The sequence below is a fragment of the Panthera leo genome, chromosome D2 (genome assembly GCF_018350215.1).
Source record: "Panthera leo isolate Ple1 chromosome D2, P.leo_Ple1_pat1.1, whole genome shotgun sequence".
Taxonomy (NCBI): domain Eukaryota; kingdom Metazoa; phylum Chordata; class Mammalia; order Carnivora; family Felidae; genus Panthera; species Panthera leo.
In genome coordinates, this window is record NC_056689.1 from 45,591,893 (window position 1) to 45,609,970 (window position 18,078).

General features: G+C 37.4%; 1 protein-coding gene across 8 annotated transcripts in view; it reads right to left on the bottom strand.

The window, feature by feature from the left end:
- PTPN20 (protein tyrosine phosphatase non-receptor type 20) overlaps positions 1 to 18,078 on the bottom strand; it is a 109,859-nt gene that overhangs the window by 26,015 nt on the left and 65,766 nt on the right. For all 8 annotated transcript variants that reach the window (XR_006194419.1, XR_006194418.1, XM_042908084.1 and 5 more), the window contains one exon: positions 14,952 to 15,061. Coding sequence is in view for 6 of the 8 variants with exons in the window: in XM_042908084.1 (XP_042764018.1) it covers positions 14,952 to 15,061 (110 nt within the window). In the remaining 2 variants the exon portion in view is untranslated. The remainder of the gene's footprint in view (positions 1 to 14,951; positions 15,062 to 18,078) is intronic.

Sequence of the window (18,078 nt, forward strand, 5' to 3'; positions counted from 1 at the left end):
TGCCACTATACAACGTTTGCAGCAACCTCAACCCAAGTGCACAGACTAGGGTGCAAAAAAACCTTTGTGCAAAATTCAAGCCATCCTTCCAGCTCCTCCCTAGCTGTTCCCTACCGGTGCCAGCAAAACTCCCCTACATCTCAGTTCTGATGCCTCCCCAGGTCTTACCCTAGAGCCAGAGGGGAGGTCACACTTATGGGGGACAGAGGTTTAGATGGAGAAAGCATCAGAAAAGAGGCCAGATTTACTTTTTTAAAAAAATTTTTAATGTCTATTTTTGAGAGAGAGAGAGACAGCACAACTGGGAGAAGGGCAGAGAGTGAGGGAGACACAGAATCCGAAGTAGGCTCCAGGCTCTGAGCTGTCAACACAGGTCCAATGCGGCACTCAAACTCGCAAACTGAGATCATGACCTGAGCCCAAGTCAGACACTTAACCAGTGGAGACAGCCAGGTGCCCTGCCACATCTACATTTGTATCAATATCACCTGGGAAGTGCCTTGAAAATAATGGAAAACAGTGTGGAGGTTCCTCAAAAAATTAAAAATAGATCTACCCTATGACCCAGCACTGCCAGGAATTTACCCAAGGGATACAGGAGTGCTGATGCATAGGGCACTTGTACCCCAATGTTTATAGCAGCACTTACAACAATAGCCAAACTATGAAAAGAGCCTAAATGTCCATCAACTGATGAATGGATAAAGAAATTGTGGTTTATACACATAATGGAATACTACGTGGCAATGAGAAAGAATGAAATATAGCCTTTTGTAGCAACATGGATGGAACTGGAGAGTGTTATGCTAAGTGCAATAAGTCCTACAGAGAAAGACAAATACCATATGTTTTCACTCTTATGTGGATCTTGAGAAACTTAACAGAAGACCATGGAGGAGGGGAAGGAAAAAAAAAAAAGTTAGAGAGGGAGGGAACCAAACCATAAGAGACTCTTAAAAACTGAGAATAAACTGAGGGTTTATGGGGTTGGGAGGGAGGGGAAAGTGGGTGACAGGCATTGAGGAGGGCACCTGTTGGGATGAGCACTGGGTGTTGTATGGAAACCAATTTGACAATAAATTTCATATGAAAGAAAGAAAGAAAGAAAGAAAGAAAGAAAGAAAGAAAGAAAATAGGGATTTCTGGATTCAACCCAACAAATGCTGAATCATAACCTTAAATAAAAATTAAATTAAAAAAAAAAGAATGAGGTAAAAAATAAGTTTACAGACCTAAGAAAATAAAGATCAAAACTACATGATTACAGGGGCACCCAAGTGGCTCAGTCACTTGAGCGTTCCACTCTTGATCTCAGCTCAGGTCATGATCTCATGGTTTGTGGAAGAAGAGACAAAAAATAAAAGATAGTGCATGTATGGACATCATCAGAAGTTCAGAATAAAAACTTAAGATACAGTGAGGAACTCCAGAAATCATCCTTCCTGGTACAAGCGCAGAGAGGGAAGCAGCAGCTTCTACAGGCAAGGTATGATGTCCCATCCAGTTTCTTTCCCCTATCTTCCCTAAGGATCAGAAGCAGAAGTTGGGAAAAGGGCAGCAAACTCTATTGTCCACAAAACACAAGTTAAGGCACAATAACTTTGGGAATTGGGAGGGGAGGAAAGCATCCTAGGCTCAGACCATAACATATCCTCTACCCCTAAAGAAAAGACAGGTAACTGAGAAGGCACCATCCCTAAGAACCAGGGACACTGCACCTGTCTACAACTAATGCTGAATAAAGACAACAGAGAATGCACTCCCACCCCCAATTAGGTTAGCAAGTAACATAATTACAAACAAGAGCATTCTGTTGCTGGGAAATGAACAAGGTCATTGACAGAAACCTTCTCTGAGGTTCAAGTGCAATGCGGAGACCTAAAGCAGAGGGTAGACATTGAAATAAACCCTCTGGCATTTTCCATTCTAAGCACAAAGTAGCAATACAGGATTTGAAGCTGGTGATGCAATAGGAGTAACCGTAGCAACATAAAAACTCAAACCCTGCTCAATTCCTGACTAAACTGACTTAACTCACCAGACTGAAGGCCTACAAAAGGAAGAGGTACGCCTATTCCTATTTACCCCAGTCTCTAGAACACAAGATATCCAGATTTCAACAAAGAAATTACATGTACACAAAGAAGCAAGTAAAGTAAAAAAATAAAACTGTCAAGAGATAAAGCAATCAAAGGGACCAGACAGAGATACAACATAAATGTTAAAACTATCAGACAATGAATTTTAAATAAGTAAGATTGAAGTTAAAGGCTTCAGTGGAAAAGTGGACAACATGCATAAACAAATGCAGAATTTCATCAGAGCTAGGGAAACCATAAAAAATCAAGCAGAAATCCTAAAAATGAAAATTTCTATAATAGAAATAAAGAATGCTATCAGTGGGCTTATCTATGGGCTTGATACAGACTAGAAAAGAATCTGCAAACTTGAAAATAGGTCAATAGGCATTACTCAAACTGAAAGAGAAAAAAGAGTCAGGGAAACCACAGTAGACAGCATCCAAGAACTACAGCCCAATATCACACAGATTAATATTCCTATAATTAGAAACCCAAAATAGAACAGAGAGTGGGAGTGGAATTGGGCAGGAGAAATATTTGCAGTGACAATGGTTGGGGATCCTCCAAAATGAATGAAAGACACCAAGCCTCAGATACAAAAGCTCATCATCAACAATACAAGTTATAAGACAACCCAGAATCCTACAACCAACAAAAATGTCTTTCAGAACAAATGAAGGAGAAATAAACACTTTTACAGACAAATACTGAGAGTTCATTAGCAGCACACTTGCACTGTAAGAAATGCTCAAGGAAGATCTTCAGGCAGAAGGAATATACTACAGAACAGGAAACTGACTCTACACAAATGAAAAGTTGTAAAAATTCCATGAAAGTAGATAAATATAAAATTCTTTTTTTCCTTAATTTTCACTTTCCTGGAGGGTAACTGGCTATCTAAAACAAAAGCACTGAATACCTATTTTTCATAATTATTGTTATGTAAAAGAAACATTTGACAACAATTGTACAAAAGATTCACGGGAATAATTAGGAAGACACTATTGGAAGGTCCTTTTGCCAAGTGTTATAATGTTATTTGAAGATAGAAAAAACAGACTGTGAAAAATTAAAGATGTATATATATATTATAAATCCTAGGGCAACCAAGAGAACACTTTTAAAGAGGTATAACTAAAAAGCCATTGGGAAAATAAAATGTTATTACAAAATAATCCTAGAGAAATCTGCCAAAAAAAAAAAAAAAAAGGAAAAAAGATAAAGAATAGAAAGAATAAATAGAAAGCAATTAGCAAGACGGTAGAGTTAAAAGATGGTAATATAAATGCAAACAGTCTAAATACACCAATTAAAAAGACAGAAATCAGGAAACTGGGTGAAAAAGCAAGACCCAATCATACAATGCCCATAAGAAACCACTTTATATATAAAAATGTAGGCAAGTTAAAAGTAAAAGGATAGAAAAATATGTACCATGGGAACACTAATCAAAGGAAGGTGGAGTGGCTCTATTAACATCAGAGAATATCAAAAACAAAGTAGACTTCAGACCAAGAACATTACCAGGGTTAAAAAAGTCGTTACTTGGGGGAAGAAGGATGAATAAGGGGAACAAAGCGAATTTTAGAGCAGTGTAACTATTCTGTTTGACACTAAAATGGTGAAAACATGTCTTTACACATTTGTCCTAACTCATAGAATATACACCACCACCAGTGAACTCTAATGTAAATTATGGACTCAGAGTGGCATTGCTACGTCAGTGCAGATTCATCCGTCACAAATACACCACTCTGGTGAGGAACACTGATGGTGGAGGAGCTTATGCATATGTGAAGGCAGTGAGAATACGGGAAATCTCTGTACCTTCTGTTCAAATTTGCTGTGAACTTAAAACTGCTCTAAAAATTAAAGAGATAATTACTAATGATAAAGAGGTCAAATCACAGAGAAGATGTAACAATGCTAAATGAGTATGCACCTAACAGAACTTCAAAATACATGAAAAACTGATAGTGTTAAAAAAAAAAAAGAAAGAAAATTTACAATTATCACTGAAGACTTAAAAACTCTTCACTCAGGAATCAATGGAACATGTACACAGAAATTCAGCAAGGACAGAAAAGAACTAAACAACAACGTCATCTAACTGGCCTTTATAAAACACTCTGTCCAACAACATTGTAAAAATTCTTCTCAAGTGCACATGGTACCTTCACCAGATAGACCATATTCTAGGTCAAAAATCAAACCTTAACAAATTAAAAAGAATGAATATAAATTATGCCCTTGGACCATAATGAGATTAAATAAAAATCAATAACATACCTGGAAAATCTTCAAATATTAAGAAAGTTAAAAGCATACTTCTAAATAACCCATGGATCAAAGAAGTCACAAGAGAAATTAGAGAACAATTTAAAAAAAAAAGCAGACTTTAGAATAGATCTATGTTTACCAAAAAAATTAGTAGGTAGTACCGAGAGTTCCCATATATCCTCTGCTATAGTTTCCCCTATTATTAACAATTAAACTAGGTTAGTACATTTGTTAGATTTGGGGGTTCCTGGGTGGCTCAGTCAGTTAAGTGTCTGACTCTTGATTTCATCTCAGGTCCTGATCTCATGCTTCACAAGTTTGAGTCCCACATCAAGCTCTGTGCTGAAAGCCCAGAATCTGCTTCGAATTGTGTCTCTCCTTCTTTCTCTGTCCCTCCCCACTCTGTGTGCATGCACATTCTGTCTCTCTCTCTCTCTCAAAATATATAAACATTAAAAAAAGAATTTAATTAACCAATATTAATACATTATTATTAATATGTTAACTGAAGTCCATAGTTCATTCAGAGTTCCTTAGTTTTCCTTCATATCCTTTCACTGTTCCAGGATCCCATCTAGGAATCCATATGATCTTTAGTTCTCATGTCTCCTTAGGCTCCTCTTGGCTGGGATGCTTTCTCAGACTTTCCATGTGTTTGATGATTTTGGCAGTTTGAGGAGTAATGATCAGATATATTCTAGGATGCCCCTCTATTGGAATTTGTCTGATGTTTTTCTCATAATTAGCTTAGGGTTATCAGTTTTGGGGAAGATCACAGAGGTAAAGTGCCATATTCATCACAACATATCAAGGGGACCTACTATCAACATGACTGATGTTGACCTTGTTCACCTGTTGCAGCTGTGTATCATGTTTCTTTACTACAAACCTCCTCTTTTTTTTTTTTAATTTTTTTTTCAACGTTTTGTTTTTTTTTAATTTTATTTTTGGGACAGAGAGAGACAGAGCATGAACGGGGGAGGGGCAGAGAGAGAGGGAGACACAGAATCGGAAACAGGCTCCAGGCTCCGAGCCATCAGCCCAGAGCCTGACGCGGGGCTCGAACTCACAGACCGCGAGATCGTGACCTGGCTGAAGTCGGACGCTTAACCGACTGCGCCACCCAGGCGCCCCCAAACTTCCTCTTTTTATCCCTCTTTCCATACTGTACTCTTTAGAAGAAAATCACTATATACAACACACACTTAAGGGATGGGATGTTATGCTCCATCTACATTAGAGTGGAATACATCTATTTTAGAGTGGAATATAAAATAATTTATTTGGAATTCTTCTGCATCTCTTTCTTCTCCCCATTTATTTATATATTCAATTATTTGTTTATATTAGTATGGACTCAGACATTCATTTCATCCTTTGAGTTATAATCCAATGCTACCTTGTGTTGGTGCTCAAACTGTTCCAGCTGTAGCCAATGGGAATGAAAAAGCATTCTGAATGGAATGTAAATAAAAACACATCAAGAATTTGGGGATATTGCTAAAGCAGTATTCACAGGAAGATCTGTTGTATTAAGTACTTAGATCAGAAGAAATAACTCTTAACAGAAATCAATAAAATTGAAAACAATAGGAAAAATAATTAAAACTAAAAAAACTAGTTCATGGAAAAGATCAATAAAAAGACAAATACAATATGGTTTCCCTTTTATGTGGAATTTAAGAAACAAAACAAAGGAAAAAAAGAGACAAAATAACACACTCTTAAATAGAAAGCATAAATTGGTGGTTGCCAGAGTGGAGGTGGGTGGAAGGATGGTGAAATAGGTAAAGGGGCTTAAAGGGTACAAACTTCCAGTTACAAAATAAATAAATTATGAAGATGAAAAGTACAGCATGAGGAATATAGCCCAAACATTGTTTGGTGACAGATAATGATTATACTTATTGTGATGAGCACTGAGTAATGTACAGAAGTACTGAATCACTATATTTATTGTATGCCCGACACTAATATAACACTGCTAATTATCCTTCAATTAAAAATTATCAAAATAAATAAAATTACACTGAATTAAAAAAAATGAAAATCTCTAAACTGATCACAAAACAAAGAGAAAAAACACACTCTACCACATCAAGAATAAAACAGAGGGTATCAAGTCAGATATTACAGACATTACAAAGTTAATAAGGGAATATTATAAACAGTTCTAATTCCATAAATTAGACAACTTATATTGATGAGACAAACTGCCAAAGCTCATTAAAGAAGAGAAAGATGATTCAATAGTCCTTTATCAATTAAAAACATTGAATATTGTTATGGGCTGAATTGTGTCCCACCACCCCCCCCCCAGAATTTTATATGTTGAAGTCCTAACCTCTAATAATTCAGAATATGATTGTATTTGGTGATAGGATCTTTAAAGAGGTAATTAAGCTAGTAAGATTTTTAGGGTGCACCCTCATCAAATATGACTAGTATCCTTACAAAAAAAACCAAACAAACAAAAACAAAAAACACAGCTCCCAGATGCTACACAGGGAGAAGACAGCCATCTGCAAGTCAAGAAGAGGCCTCAGAAAAAATCAAAACTGCCAACACCTTGATCTTAAACATCTAGCCTCCAGAATTGTGAGAAAATACATGTCTGTTACGTAAGCCACTCAGCCACTAGTACTTTGTTATGAAAACCCTAGAAAATGAACACAAATATGTATTTTAAAACCTTACAAACACATTCCAAGACCAGATGGTTTCACTGAATTCTAGCAAACATTTAAGAGAGCAATAATAATAATTTTGTACAAACTCTTCCAGAATATAAAATAGGAGGGGTACTTCCAAACCAACTTTATGAGGGCAGCTTTGCCCTGATACTCAAACCAGAAAAAGGCACTCCAAAAAAGAAAACCACAAATCAATATCTATCACGAATGTAAATGCAAAAACCTCAACAAAATACCAGCAAATCAAATCAAGCAACATATAAAAAGGAAAAACCACAAAGCTGGGTTTATCCCAGGAATACAAAGCAAATTCAACATTTGAAAATCAAATACCAACAGTCCATAAGTCACCATATCAACAGACCAAAGAATAAAACCTATAAGATCATCTCAGCAGATACAGAAAAAACACTGGGAAAAAATTCAACATGCACTCATGATGAAAACTCTAGGAAACTAAAACTAGAAAGAACTTCCTTAATATGATAAAAGACATCCACAAAAATCCTCCAACTAACATTATCCTTAATGATGAAAAACAGAATGTTTTCCCCCTAAAACGGAGCCCACTCTCTGTACTCTTTTCAATGTTGCACCAAAGGTCCCAGCTAGTTCAACAAGTTAAGAAAAAGAAATGAAAAGCATATACATTAGAAAGGTTGAAAAATAAAACCGTGTCCATTCATTGATAACATGAGTGTCTACATAGGCAAATTCCAAAAAGAATATACAAAAACACTCCTAGAATTAAGAGTGAATTTAATAAGGTAAAGGGATACAAAGGCAATATCAAAAATATCAATCATATTTCTATATACCAGCAGTGAACTATGGAAGTTAAAGTATTTTATAATAGCACCAAAATGCAGAAGATACTTAGATAAAAGTCTAACAAAATATGTACAAGATCTGTATGTTTAAAACTATAACACACTAACTACTGATAAAAGAAATCAAAGCCGACCTATAAAGAGAAATGCTTCCATCGGAGAACACAACAATGATCCCACTGATAACGTTAGAAGTTGAGAATGCCACCAGCCCATTTTGGGCTCCTCATGCTACCAAACTGACAGAAAAAGAGGGGCTACTATAATGCTTGATATGACTAATTCTAATTATCAAGGGGAAATTGGGTTCCTACTAAACAGCAGGGGTAAGAAGGAGTATGTTGAGAATGCAGGTGATCTTCTAGAGTGCCTTTACAGTGATTAAAGTCAGTGGAAAATGATAACAGTTAAATTTAGACATGACTGCTACTAGCTTAGTGATGAAGGGATGAAGGGATGAAGGGATGAAGGTTTGCATCACCCTACCAGACAAGGAACCACAACCAACTGAGGTGCTTGCTGGAGTCAAAGAGAATACCAAAGTAGTAGAAGAAGGCAGTTCTACCAGATACAACCTTGTGACCAGCTGCACAAATGAGGACATAATAGTTACAAGTAAGTCTTCCTTTTTCAATATAAATGTCTGACACAATATATCAAGTATTCACATACATTCAAATATGTAAATTAACCACATATTTTTGTTTTCTTTTATAGGATAGTAAAGGCAAAGTGTTAATCAGCTGAACAAGGAAGACATCACTCAAAGACAAAAGGGGAGGGGAGCCTAGGTGGCTCAGTCAGTTAAGGGTCCAACTTCAGCTCAGATCATGATCTCGAGGTCTGTGAGTTTGAGCCCTGCACCAGGCTCTGTGCTGACAGCTCAGAGCCTGAAGCCTGCTTTGGATTCTGTGTCTCCCTCTCTCTCTGCCCCTTCCCACTCACACTCAGTCTCTCTCTCACTCTCTCTCTCTCTCTCTCTCTCCCTCCCTCCTCCTCTCAAATATAAACAAACATTAAAAAGAGAAAAAAAGACAAAAGGGAGATTTTTATATTCTCTTTTGAGGATGGGGTGAGAAGGTGTTTTCAGTTGCACACAGGATAACTGTATCATTGTAGATGGAAACATATGTTTTTATTTGGAGATTAGGTATGGTTTAAAGAGATATATGTGGGTGCCAAGTTGACAAAAGATGGACTGTGGTTATTTTGCAATATGTCAATATGGCTAGGCTGAACTTCTTCTCCCAGAATTCCATTTCCTAAATGTTTCCAGTTAAGATGATTGACGAGAGAGGTTCTTATGTGAGACTTTGGAAACCTGAAACAATAGCCATTTTGTAGTTCACACACACTATAGCTTATCTCCTGACACACCTCATTTTTTACACAGAGGGAAAAACTTGGTATCATAAAAATGGCAATACTTCCCAAATGAATATGTTGCCACTCCAATCTGAATTTCAAAATTTACATGGGGGTATATGCATCCCGATATTTACAGTAGCGTTATCAACAACAGCCAAACTATGGAAAGCACCCAAATGTTCATCAACTGATGATGGATAAAGAAGATGTGATATATATATATATATATATATATATACACAATGGAATATTATTCAGCCATGGAAAAGAATGAAATCTCACCATTTGCAATAATGTGGATGGAGCTACAGACTACGAGTAAGTAAGTAAGCAAAGTAAGTCAGTCAGAGAAAGACAAATACCTTATGGCTTCACCCATATGTGGAATTTAAAACATAAAGCAGATGAACATGGAGTGGGAAGAGACGCAAATGAAGAAACAGACCCAACTATGGAGAACAAACTGAGAATTGATGGAGGGAGGTGGGCGGGGGATGGGTTAAATAGGTGGTGGGCATTAAACAGGGCACTTGTGATAAGCACTGTAAGTGATGAATCATTAACTTCTACAACTGAAACTAATATTACACTGTATGTTTACTAACTGGAATTTAAATAAAAATTTGTAGAAAGAAAAAAAGGGGGGTTGTGGGAATGAACAAAATAATTTAAAATACCACATGTAGCAAGAGCCCAACTAGCCTACAAAATTTTTTATTAAAGCACTATTGGCATACAATATCTATTAGCTTAAGCTGTACAGTCATTTTTTATCTTTGTACATTATAAGATAATGCCCACAATAAGTCTAGTTACCACCTGTCACCAAAGTTATTACACTATTATTGACTATACACCCTATGCTTTACGTTACATCCCCATGACTTGTTTATTTTATTACTGGAAGTTTGTACCTCTTAATCTCCATTACATTTATTTTTTTAAAAATGAAGGGAAGGATTTGCCTTCCTAGGTAGCACTTAGAACTACTGTCGCATTTTAAAATTTTTAACAATTTAGTCATTGTAAATTGTTGCTTCACTGTGGTTCGATTCTCATTTCCCTGACTAAAAATTAGGTTGAGTACCTTTTTCAGATTTCCTCTTCTGTGAAGTGCCTACTGACATCTGTCTGGTCAACAAGTAATAGACTCGGGGGCTTAAACAACAAATATTTCTTTCTCACAGTTCTGGAAGCTAGAAGTCTGAGCTCAGGGTGCCAGCATGGTTGAATTCACTGTGAATGCCCTCTTTCCGGTTTAGAGATGGCTGCTTTCTTCCTGCATCCCCATGTTATAGAAAGAGAGCCTCTAGTTCCTTCATCCCTTTATAAAGGTACCAATGCCATCATGGGGCTCCACCTTCATAACCTCATTTGAACTCAATTACCTCCCCAAGGCCCCATCTCCATCTGTCATCACATTGGAGATCCAACATGAATTCGGGGAGCTGGGGGGAGGGCAAAAAAGTAGTCCATAGCAATGTCTTCTGCCCATTTTTCCTATTGTCTTTTCCCTATTAATTTGTAGTTCTTTATGTTTTCAGGCATTAATCCTTTATTAGTACAGATCTCAGTCTCGGTAACAGACCCCAGGACAGACCTAACCCTAAAGTGAAAATGAAAAAGAGGGGAAAAGAAGGGGACTGGGAAAGAAAAAGCAGCTCCTGGCTGCTCTCCCTGGGGAGCTGGCCTTGCTTCTGAGGGCCGGGCCGGGCCACTCTCCTATCATACAGAAACCAATGTCACATAGCACTGATATTAGTTGTCATTGCAAGACTGTAATAAAGCAAAACAAAACCATCTAATCATCATATCTGAACACAGACAGAACTCAAAAGAATAACCTGTAATATACCAACTGCAAGTTTCTTGTTCCTCATCGTTCCGAATCTCAGCTCTCAAAACCACCTGCTTGGTTAGACACTGATCTTAGATCATAAGCTTCCTGCTATTGCTGCAGCAGCAGTACCACGAATAAAGCTTTCCTTCTTTTTCCCAACCCAATCCAAGAATTTCCCCAAAGGTTCAGTTCCATGGATGTTTATCATATTACTTTATATTATAATAATATTTTTAAAAGAACTACCCTAACTGACCAACAAGAAGAGATTGACTATGCAGATAATTGTGCACTCACACAATGAAGTATCATTTAGGTTTTAAAAACTGTTGGGTAAATATGTGTTTATTAAAAAGCCATGTTTACAAAGGAATGTGTTCATTTTTATTTTAAAAATAAATTTGTATTAAAACTTCCGCTTCTGCCTAAAACGTAGAAAGCTGGTATCACCCATCACCCATACACTAACAACATGTAAAAGTTGAAAACTGCAAAATAAAAACCAATAAAAAAAAATCCACTGGAGAGCTGTGGCTGCAGGACAACCAAGTAGTCTGAAGTCTAAGGAAAGACAGACGCCTCCAAGGAGAGACAGGTCACCAACACGAGTTCACTTGTAGCAGCTAATGGGAGAAAGAGATGCCAGACACCATACAAGTGTAAAAGAAGTATTCAGATAAAAAAAAAAAAAAAAAAACTTGATGTATTCCTGAAGGCTGAATGTGGCCTAATGTGACAATTTAAAATTCCGGGAAGCCACAGATAAAAGAGTTTTGCAACACTCTTGCAGACTCAACAGGCCTCCAATAGGTGCTCATTAAAAAGCAGAAAATAAAGGAAACAGAGTAGGAAATGGAAGGAATCTTTCCCTCAGTGGTACAGGCTTGGAGGAGAAGAGTTACTACCACCGCAGAAAATGTATAAAGCCGTTACTTGGACTTACACCTCCGCATTGAAGAAAAGTCTTCATTTGCAGGCGGAACAGCAGCAAACCCCACTGTGCACAGGTGAAGAATCACCGCCTCTGAGACAGGCAAAAGAAAAACACTCCACTCCTGGAGGAAGGGCAGGAAACAGTCTTAAGCTCAGGATCCTAAACCAATACTATAGTAAGTCTCTCACCACTAAGGAAACCTCCTCCGACAGGAAACCTCCTCCCACAGTAAACCTGCCAAAAATATAAAGCAGAGTTTGAATGCCATAATGAGGAGAGGCAGCATCACTGACAAAGCCCCTCCACTGACAACCAGGAACAGAGAACTTGCCTAAGGCCGAGACTGGACTACGACCACAAAACACTACCTGCCCTCCTCTCCAGGCCAGCCAGCACCAGGCTACCTACCACTAGAGCAGGGCCATGAGTGTAGAGAAGAGCACTTCTGAAGCACAGGTACATGGGGAAGGCCTGAAGCTAAGGATGGAACAGGAATGAGAAGGGAAACTCCAGCAGTGCAGTTGCCACCCTAAGTACAATTCAAATCTTGAGAAAGATTTAAATTTTAAGTTAATAGTTCACCGTAGGTCATGACAGCAACACAAAAGGAAAGCCCAGCTCATGTCCTAAACACACTAACTCAAGTACCTATACTAATGGCCTAACGGGGAATAGGCATAAATTCCATTTATCTCAATCTCTACTCTTCTACACCCAACATCAACACTCTATCAAAATTTACAAGATATACAAGAAGCAGCAACAATGACAAAATCAGTGTCAAAAGAACAAGGCAATCTACAGAAAAAAAAAAAAAAACTTAGAAATGACCCATGTGTTAGAATCATAAGAGAGGGAATTCTAAATAACCATAATTAATATGTGAAAGCTGTATGGAAAAGGTGAACAAAGTACATGAGCAGATAGGGAATTTGAACAGAGAAGGAAACCATAAGATAAAGTCAAAACCTTTGTGAGAGCTGAAGAATGCTTTCAAATGGGTTCATCAGTAGTAGACTAACACAGCTGAGGAAAGAGGCAATAAACTTGAAGATGAATTGATAAAAATTACCTTAACTGAAACTCTAAGAGAAAAAATAGGAGGAAAAAAGGTAAAAAGCATATTTGTACAGCCCCTTTGGAAAACAATTTGTCAATTATATACACTTACAATTTCAAAATCCCAATCATAGATACATTTACCTTAAAGAAATGAAAATGTAGCTTTACCCAAGACCAGTATGTGAAAGTTTGTAGTGTTTTTTATCCATAATTGTTTTTTGTTTGTTTGTTTGTTTGTTTTTTTAACGTTTATTTATTTTTGAGACAGAGAGAGACAGAGCATGAATGGGGGAGGGGCAGAGAGAGGGGGAGACACAGAACCGGAAGCAGGCTCCAGGCTCTGAGCCATCAGCCCAGAGCCCGACGCGGGGCTCGAACTCACGGACCGCGAGATCGTGACCTGAGCTGAAGTCGGACGCTTAACCGACTGAGCCACCCAGGTGCCCCTATCCATAATTGTTAAAATGTGGAAACACCCAACTGTGCCTCAGCTGGTGAGTGGATAAACAAACTGGTGTAGCCATACAATGGAATACTAGTCAGAAAAAAAAAATTAAATACCAATAAAAGCAATGGTGTACATGAATATCAATAGCATTACAAAAAAAAACTGTACTCAAAAGGCAACATATTTATGATTCTGTTTATACAACACTTTGGAAAAGAAAACTAACAAGAATGAAAAGAGATTACTGGTTGTCAGGTGCTTGTGTTGGGTTAGGGGAAGACTCAAAACAGTACAAGAGAAATTTAAAGGCTGAAGGAAATGCACTGTATGCTGACGGTGGTGGTAGACCTTTTGTCTAACCTTACAGAACTGTATGCTAATTTTCTCATTAACTATTTTTGTGTCAGATCTGTATTTTAATAATTACATAAGTGTGAGATTGTCAAAATCAGTAGATTTGACATTTTCCAACTTTAAAAAAGTCATTAGACAAGATGATTCTGGCACTTGATCTAAGGTTGAAATGGGTGATCTCTATAGTCCTCTCTAGCTCCAAGGTTTTTGAGGTATGGGATTCCCCAATCTCACACAAAAATTTTACATATATATAAATTTATATGTTTTTATAATTTTTATAACTTTATATGTAAATCTATGTATGTTCATGGTTATATTTATGTTTACATTATATACAAATGTAAATACATATACACAAAAATTTTGACTATCTTCAGTATTATGATTTATTTTTTATACAATTTGTATTTTATTTTTTCCTCATACCCTATGTGTAATCCAAAAAACAGTTATTATTTTACTTACAAAGTATATATACTGTGCAACAAATTAAAATTTAAAAAATGAGGAAGCAGGTCATGTGCAAGTCTACACAAATCTATAATTCCTAGTATAAGAAAATATAAATAGCTCATTTTATTAAATTGACATGTTTGGATTGCAAGCATAATTCATTCTAAGTCGATTAGAATGGAAACATGCTTGTAATCCAAAGCACTTGTATAACAAAGCAAATTTCAAGAACCATTAGCTCAGTTGTGATCATGTGACATTCGGCATCACATATTACTTGTATTGTAAGACATCGCTCATTTTTCAAGTTAAAATTTATTAGAAACGTTTGCTTGTCTTGCTGAGGACTCTCAAAACAAGTTACTCACAATCCAAGGTTTTACTGTAAATTAAAATATTTAAAGAAAGGGAGATATTTGCCCTTATGAAGGTGAGGTGTGGAGCATTTTCTTCATTCTTAAAAAAATCCTAGGAAATCATGTTTGCTCCATCTAAAAAAGTTTTTCCTAGCTCTTTCCCACATTTATATTAGAAATTTCTTGGTTCATACCTCTGAAATATAGCTTCTTCAAGAATGTGATAATAAAAAGAGGATGAAGTCATACCGTGGAGCTGAGGAGGGACAGTCTGGGATGGCCCTGCAAGTTCTTCATCCTCACTGCTCCACTTGTCTCTTAGGAAGCCACTGGTGGCCCATATGCCTGGGTCACTGTCACTAGAAAAGAAATATATTTCGCTGTTCATGATTTCAAACAATGTATACATTTTTTAAAGAATCTCTGATAATCTATATTAGTTATTCGGTTGACATTCATCTTTATTTCAGTTTAGCCATGTACTTCTGTTGTCAGCACCCAGAATTGGCCCACTTCAAAAGGGATCACTCTGAAGTCCCAATGTCTGATCACAAACTCCATCTCTTCCCGCATTTATCTGGCTTGCAAACTAGCCATCTTGGATCAATCTACCTACGCCCCTTCTTTCCTCCTTTACCCAGGCTGTGAGAGAAAAGTACTGAGGTCACTGGGATTTCTGGTATCAGCACAGAGCCATGTGGAAAACACTGTGATGTATGTCCCTGTTGAGTCTCCTCTACTTTTCTTCCACGACAGCTAATTCTGAACCACCGCCCTCATTTAGACCCTATCTTAATTCTCTGCCTTAGTATAAACAGAGCCCCTTCTGGAAAATGCAAGCCAGGAAGCAAGAATTCGTTCAACTAATTCTCTTTTAAAATGTGTACTTATGGGGCACCTGGGTGGCTCAGTCAGTTAAGTGTCCGACTTCAGCTCAGGTCATGGTCTTGTGGTTTGTGAGTTCGAGCCCCACATCAGACTCTGCACTACCAGCGCAGAGCCTGCTTCTGATCCTCTCTCTCCTTTTCCCCTGCCCCTGCCCTGAACTCTCTCTCTCTCTCTCTCTCTCCCTCTCAAAAAATAAACATTTTAAAAAATAAAATGGGTACTTAGATACATCAACATGTTTCATTATTCTTTACTTTCTCCCTGATCAAAATTAATCCTTCCACATTCAACTCCACACCTTCTATCTCCTAAGTCTTTTCTTTGAAATGACATTTTCATATATATATAATTAATCTCTCCCTATGTACAAATTCCGCCATAACATAAGAATACTCAATTCTCCCTAATCTTAAAAATAGAAACTCTTTTCACCCATAGCTAATATCATCCTCAATGGGGAAAAACTGACAGCTTTACCCATAAGGTCAGGAACATGACAGGGATGTCCATTCTCACCACTGTTGTTCAACAGAGTGTTGGAAGTCTCAGCCTCAGCAATCAGATAACAAAAAGAAATAAAAGGCAACCAAATCAGCAAGGAAGAAGTCAAACTTTCATCCTTCACAGATGACATGATACTCTATGTGGAAAACTCGAAAGACTCCACCAAAAAACTGCTAGAGCTGATACATGAACTTAGCAAAGTCACAGGATATAAAATCAACATTCAGAAATCGGCTGCATTTCTATACACCAATAATGGAGCAGCAGAAAGAGAAATCAAGGAATTGATCCTATTTACAATTGCACCAAAAACCATTAAATACCTAAGAATAAACCTAACCAAAGAGGTGAAAAATCTATACACTGAAAACTATAGAAAGCTTATGAAAGAAATTGAAGAAGACACACACACAAAAAAGGGAAAAGATTCCATGCTCCTGGGTAGGAAGAACAAATATTGTTAAAATGTCGATACTACCCAAAATGATCTACACATTCAATGCAATCCCTATCAAAATTACACCAGCGTTCTTCACAGAGCTACAACAATTCTAAAATCTGTATGGAACCAGAAAAGACCCCAAATAGCAAAAGTAATGTTGCAAAAAGAAAACCAAAGCTGGAGGCATCACAATTCCAGACCTCATACTGTATTACAAAGCTGTAATCATCAAGATAGTATGGTAATGGCACAGAAACAGACACATAGATCAATGGAACAGAATAGAAAACCCAGAAATGTGCCCACAAACATATGGCCAACTAATCTTTGACAAAGCAGGAAAGAATATCTAATGGAAAGAAGAGTCTCTTCAGCAAATAGTGTTGGGAAAACTGGACAGTGACCTGTAGAAGAATGAACCTGGACCACTTTCTTACACCATATACAAACAATAAACTCAAAATGGATGAAAGGCCTAAATGTAAGACAGGAAACCATCAAAATCCTAGAAGAGAAAACAGGCAACAACCCTTTTGACCTTGGCCACAGCAACTTCCTACTAGACATATCTCCAGGAGCAAGGGAAACAAAGGCAAAAATGAACTATCAGGACCTCATCAAGAGAAAAAGCTTCTGCACAGGAAAGGAAACAATCAACAAAACTAAAAGGCAACTGATGGAATGGGAGAAGATACTTGCAAATGACATATCGGATAAAGGGTTAGTATCCAAAATCTATAAAGAACTTATCAAGCTCAACACCCAAGGGGCACCTGGGTGGCTCAATCGGTTAAACATCCAAATTCAGCTCGGGTCATGATCTCGCGGTTCATGAGTTCAAGCCCTGCGTTGGGCTCTGTGATGACAACTCAGAGCTTGGAGACTACTTCAGATTCTGTGTGTCTTTCTCTCTCTTCCTCTTCCCCACTCGTGCTCTATCTCTGTCTCTCAAAAATAAATAAATGTTAAAAAATTTAAAAAAAACTCAACATCCCCCAAAAAATAATCCAGTGAAGAAATGGGCAGAAGATAGGAACAGACACACTTTCCCAAAGAAGACATCCAGATGGCTAAGAGACACATGAAAAGATGCTCAACACCATTCATCATCAGGGAAACACAAATCAAAACAATGATGAGATACCACTTCACACCAGTCAGAATTCCTAAAATTAACAACTCAGGAAATAACAGATATTGGAGAGGATGTGGAGAAAGGGGAACACTTTTGCACTACTGGTGGGAAGGCAAACTGGTTCAGCCACTCTGGAAAACAATATAGATACTCCTCAAAAAATTAAAAATAAAGCAACCCTATGACTCAGCAATTGCACTACTAGGTATTTATCCATAGGATACCAAAATGCTGACTCAAAGGTGCACCTGTACCCCTATGTTTAAAGCAACCCTATCAACAACAGCCAAATTATGGAAAGAGCCCAAATGTCCATTGACTGACAAATGGATAAAGAAAATATTACACACACACACATACACACACACACACACATACACACACACACACACACACACACACACACA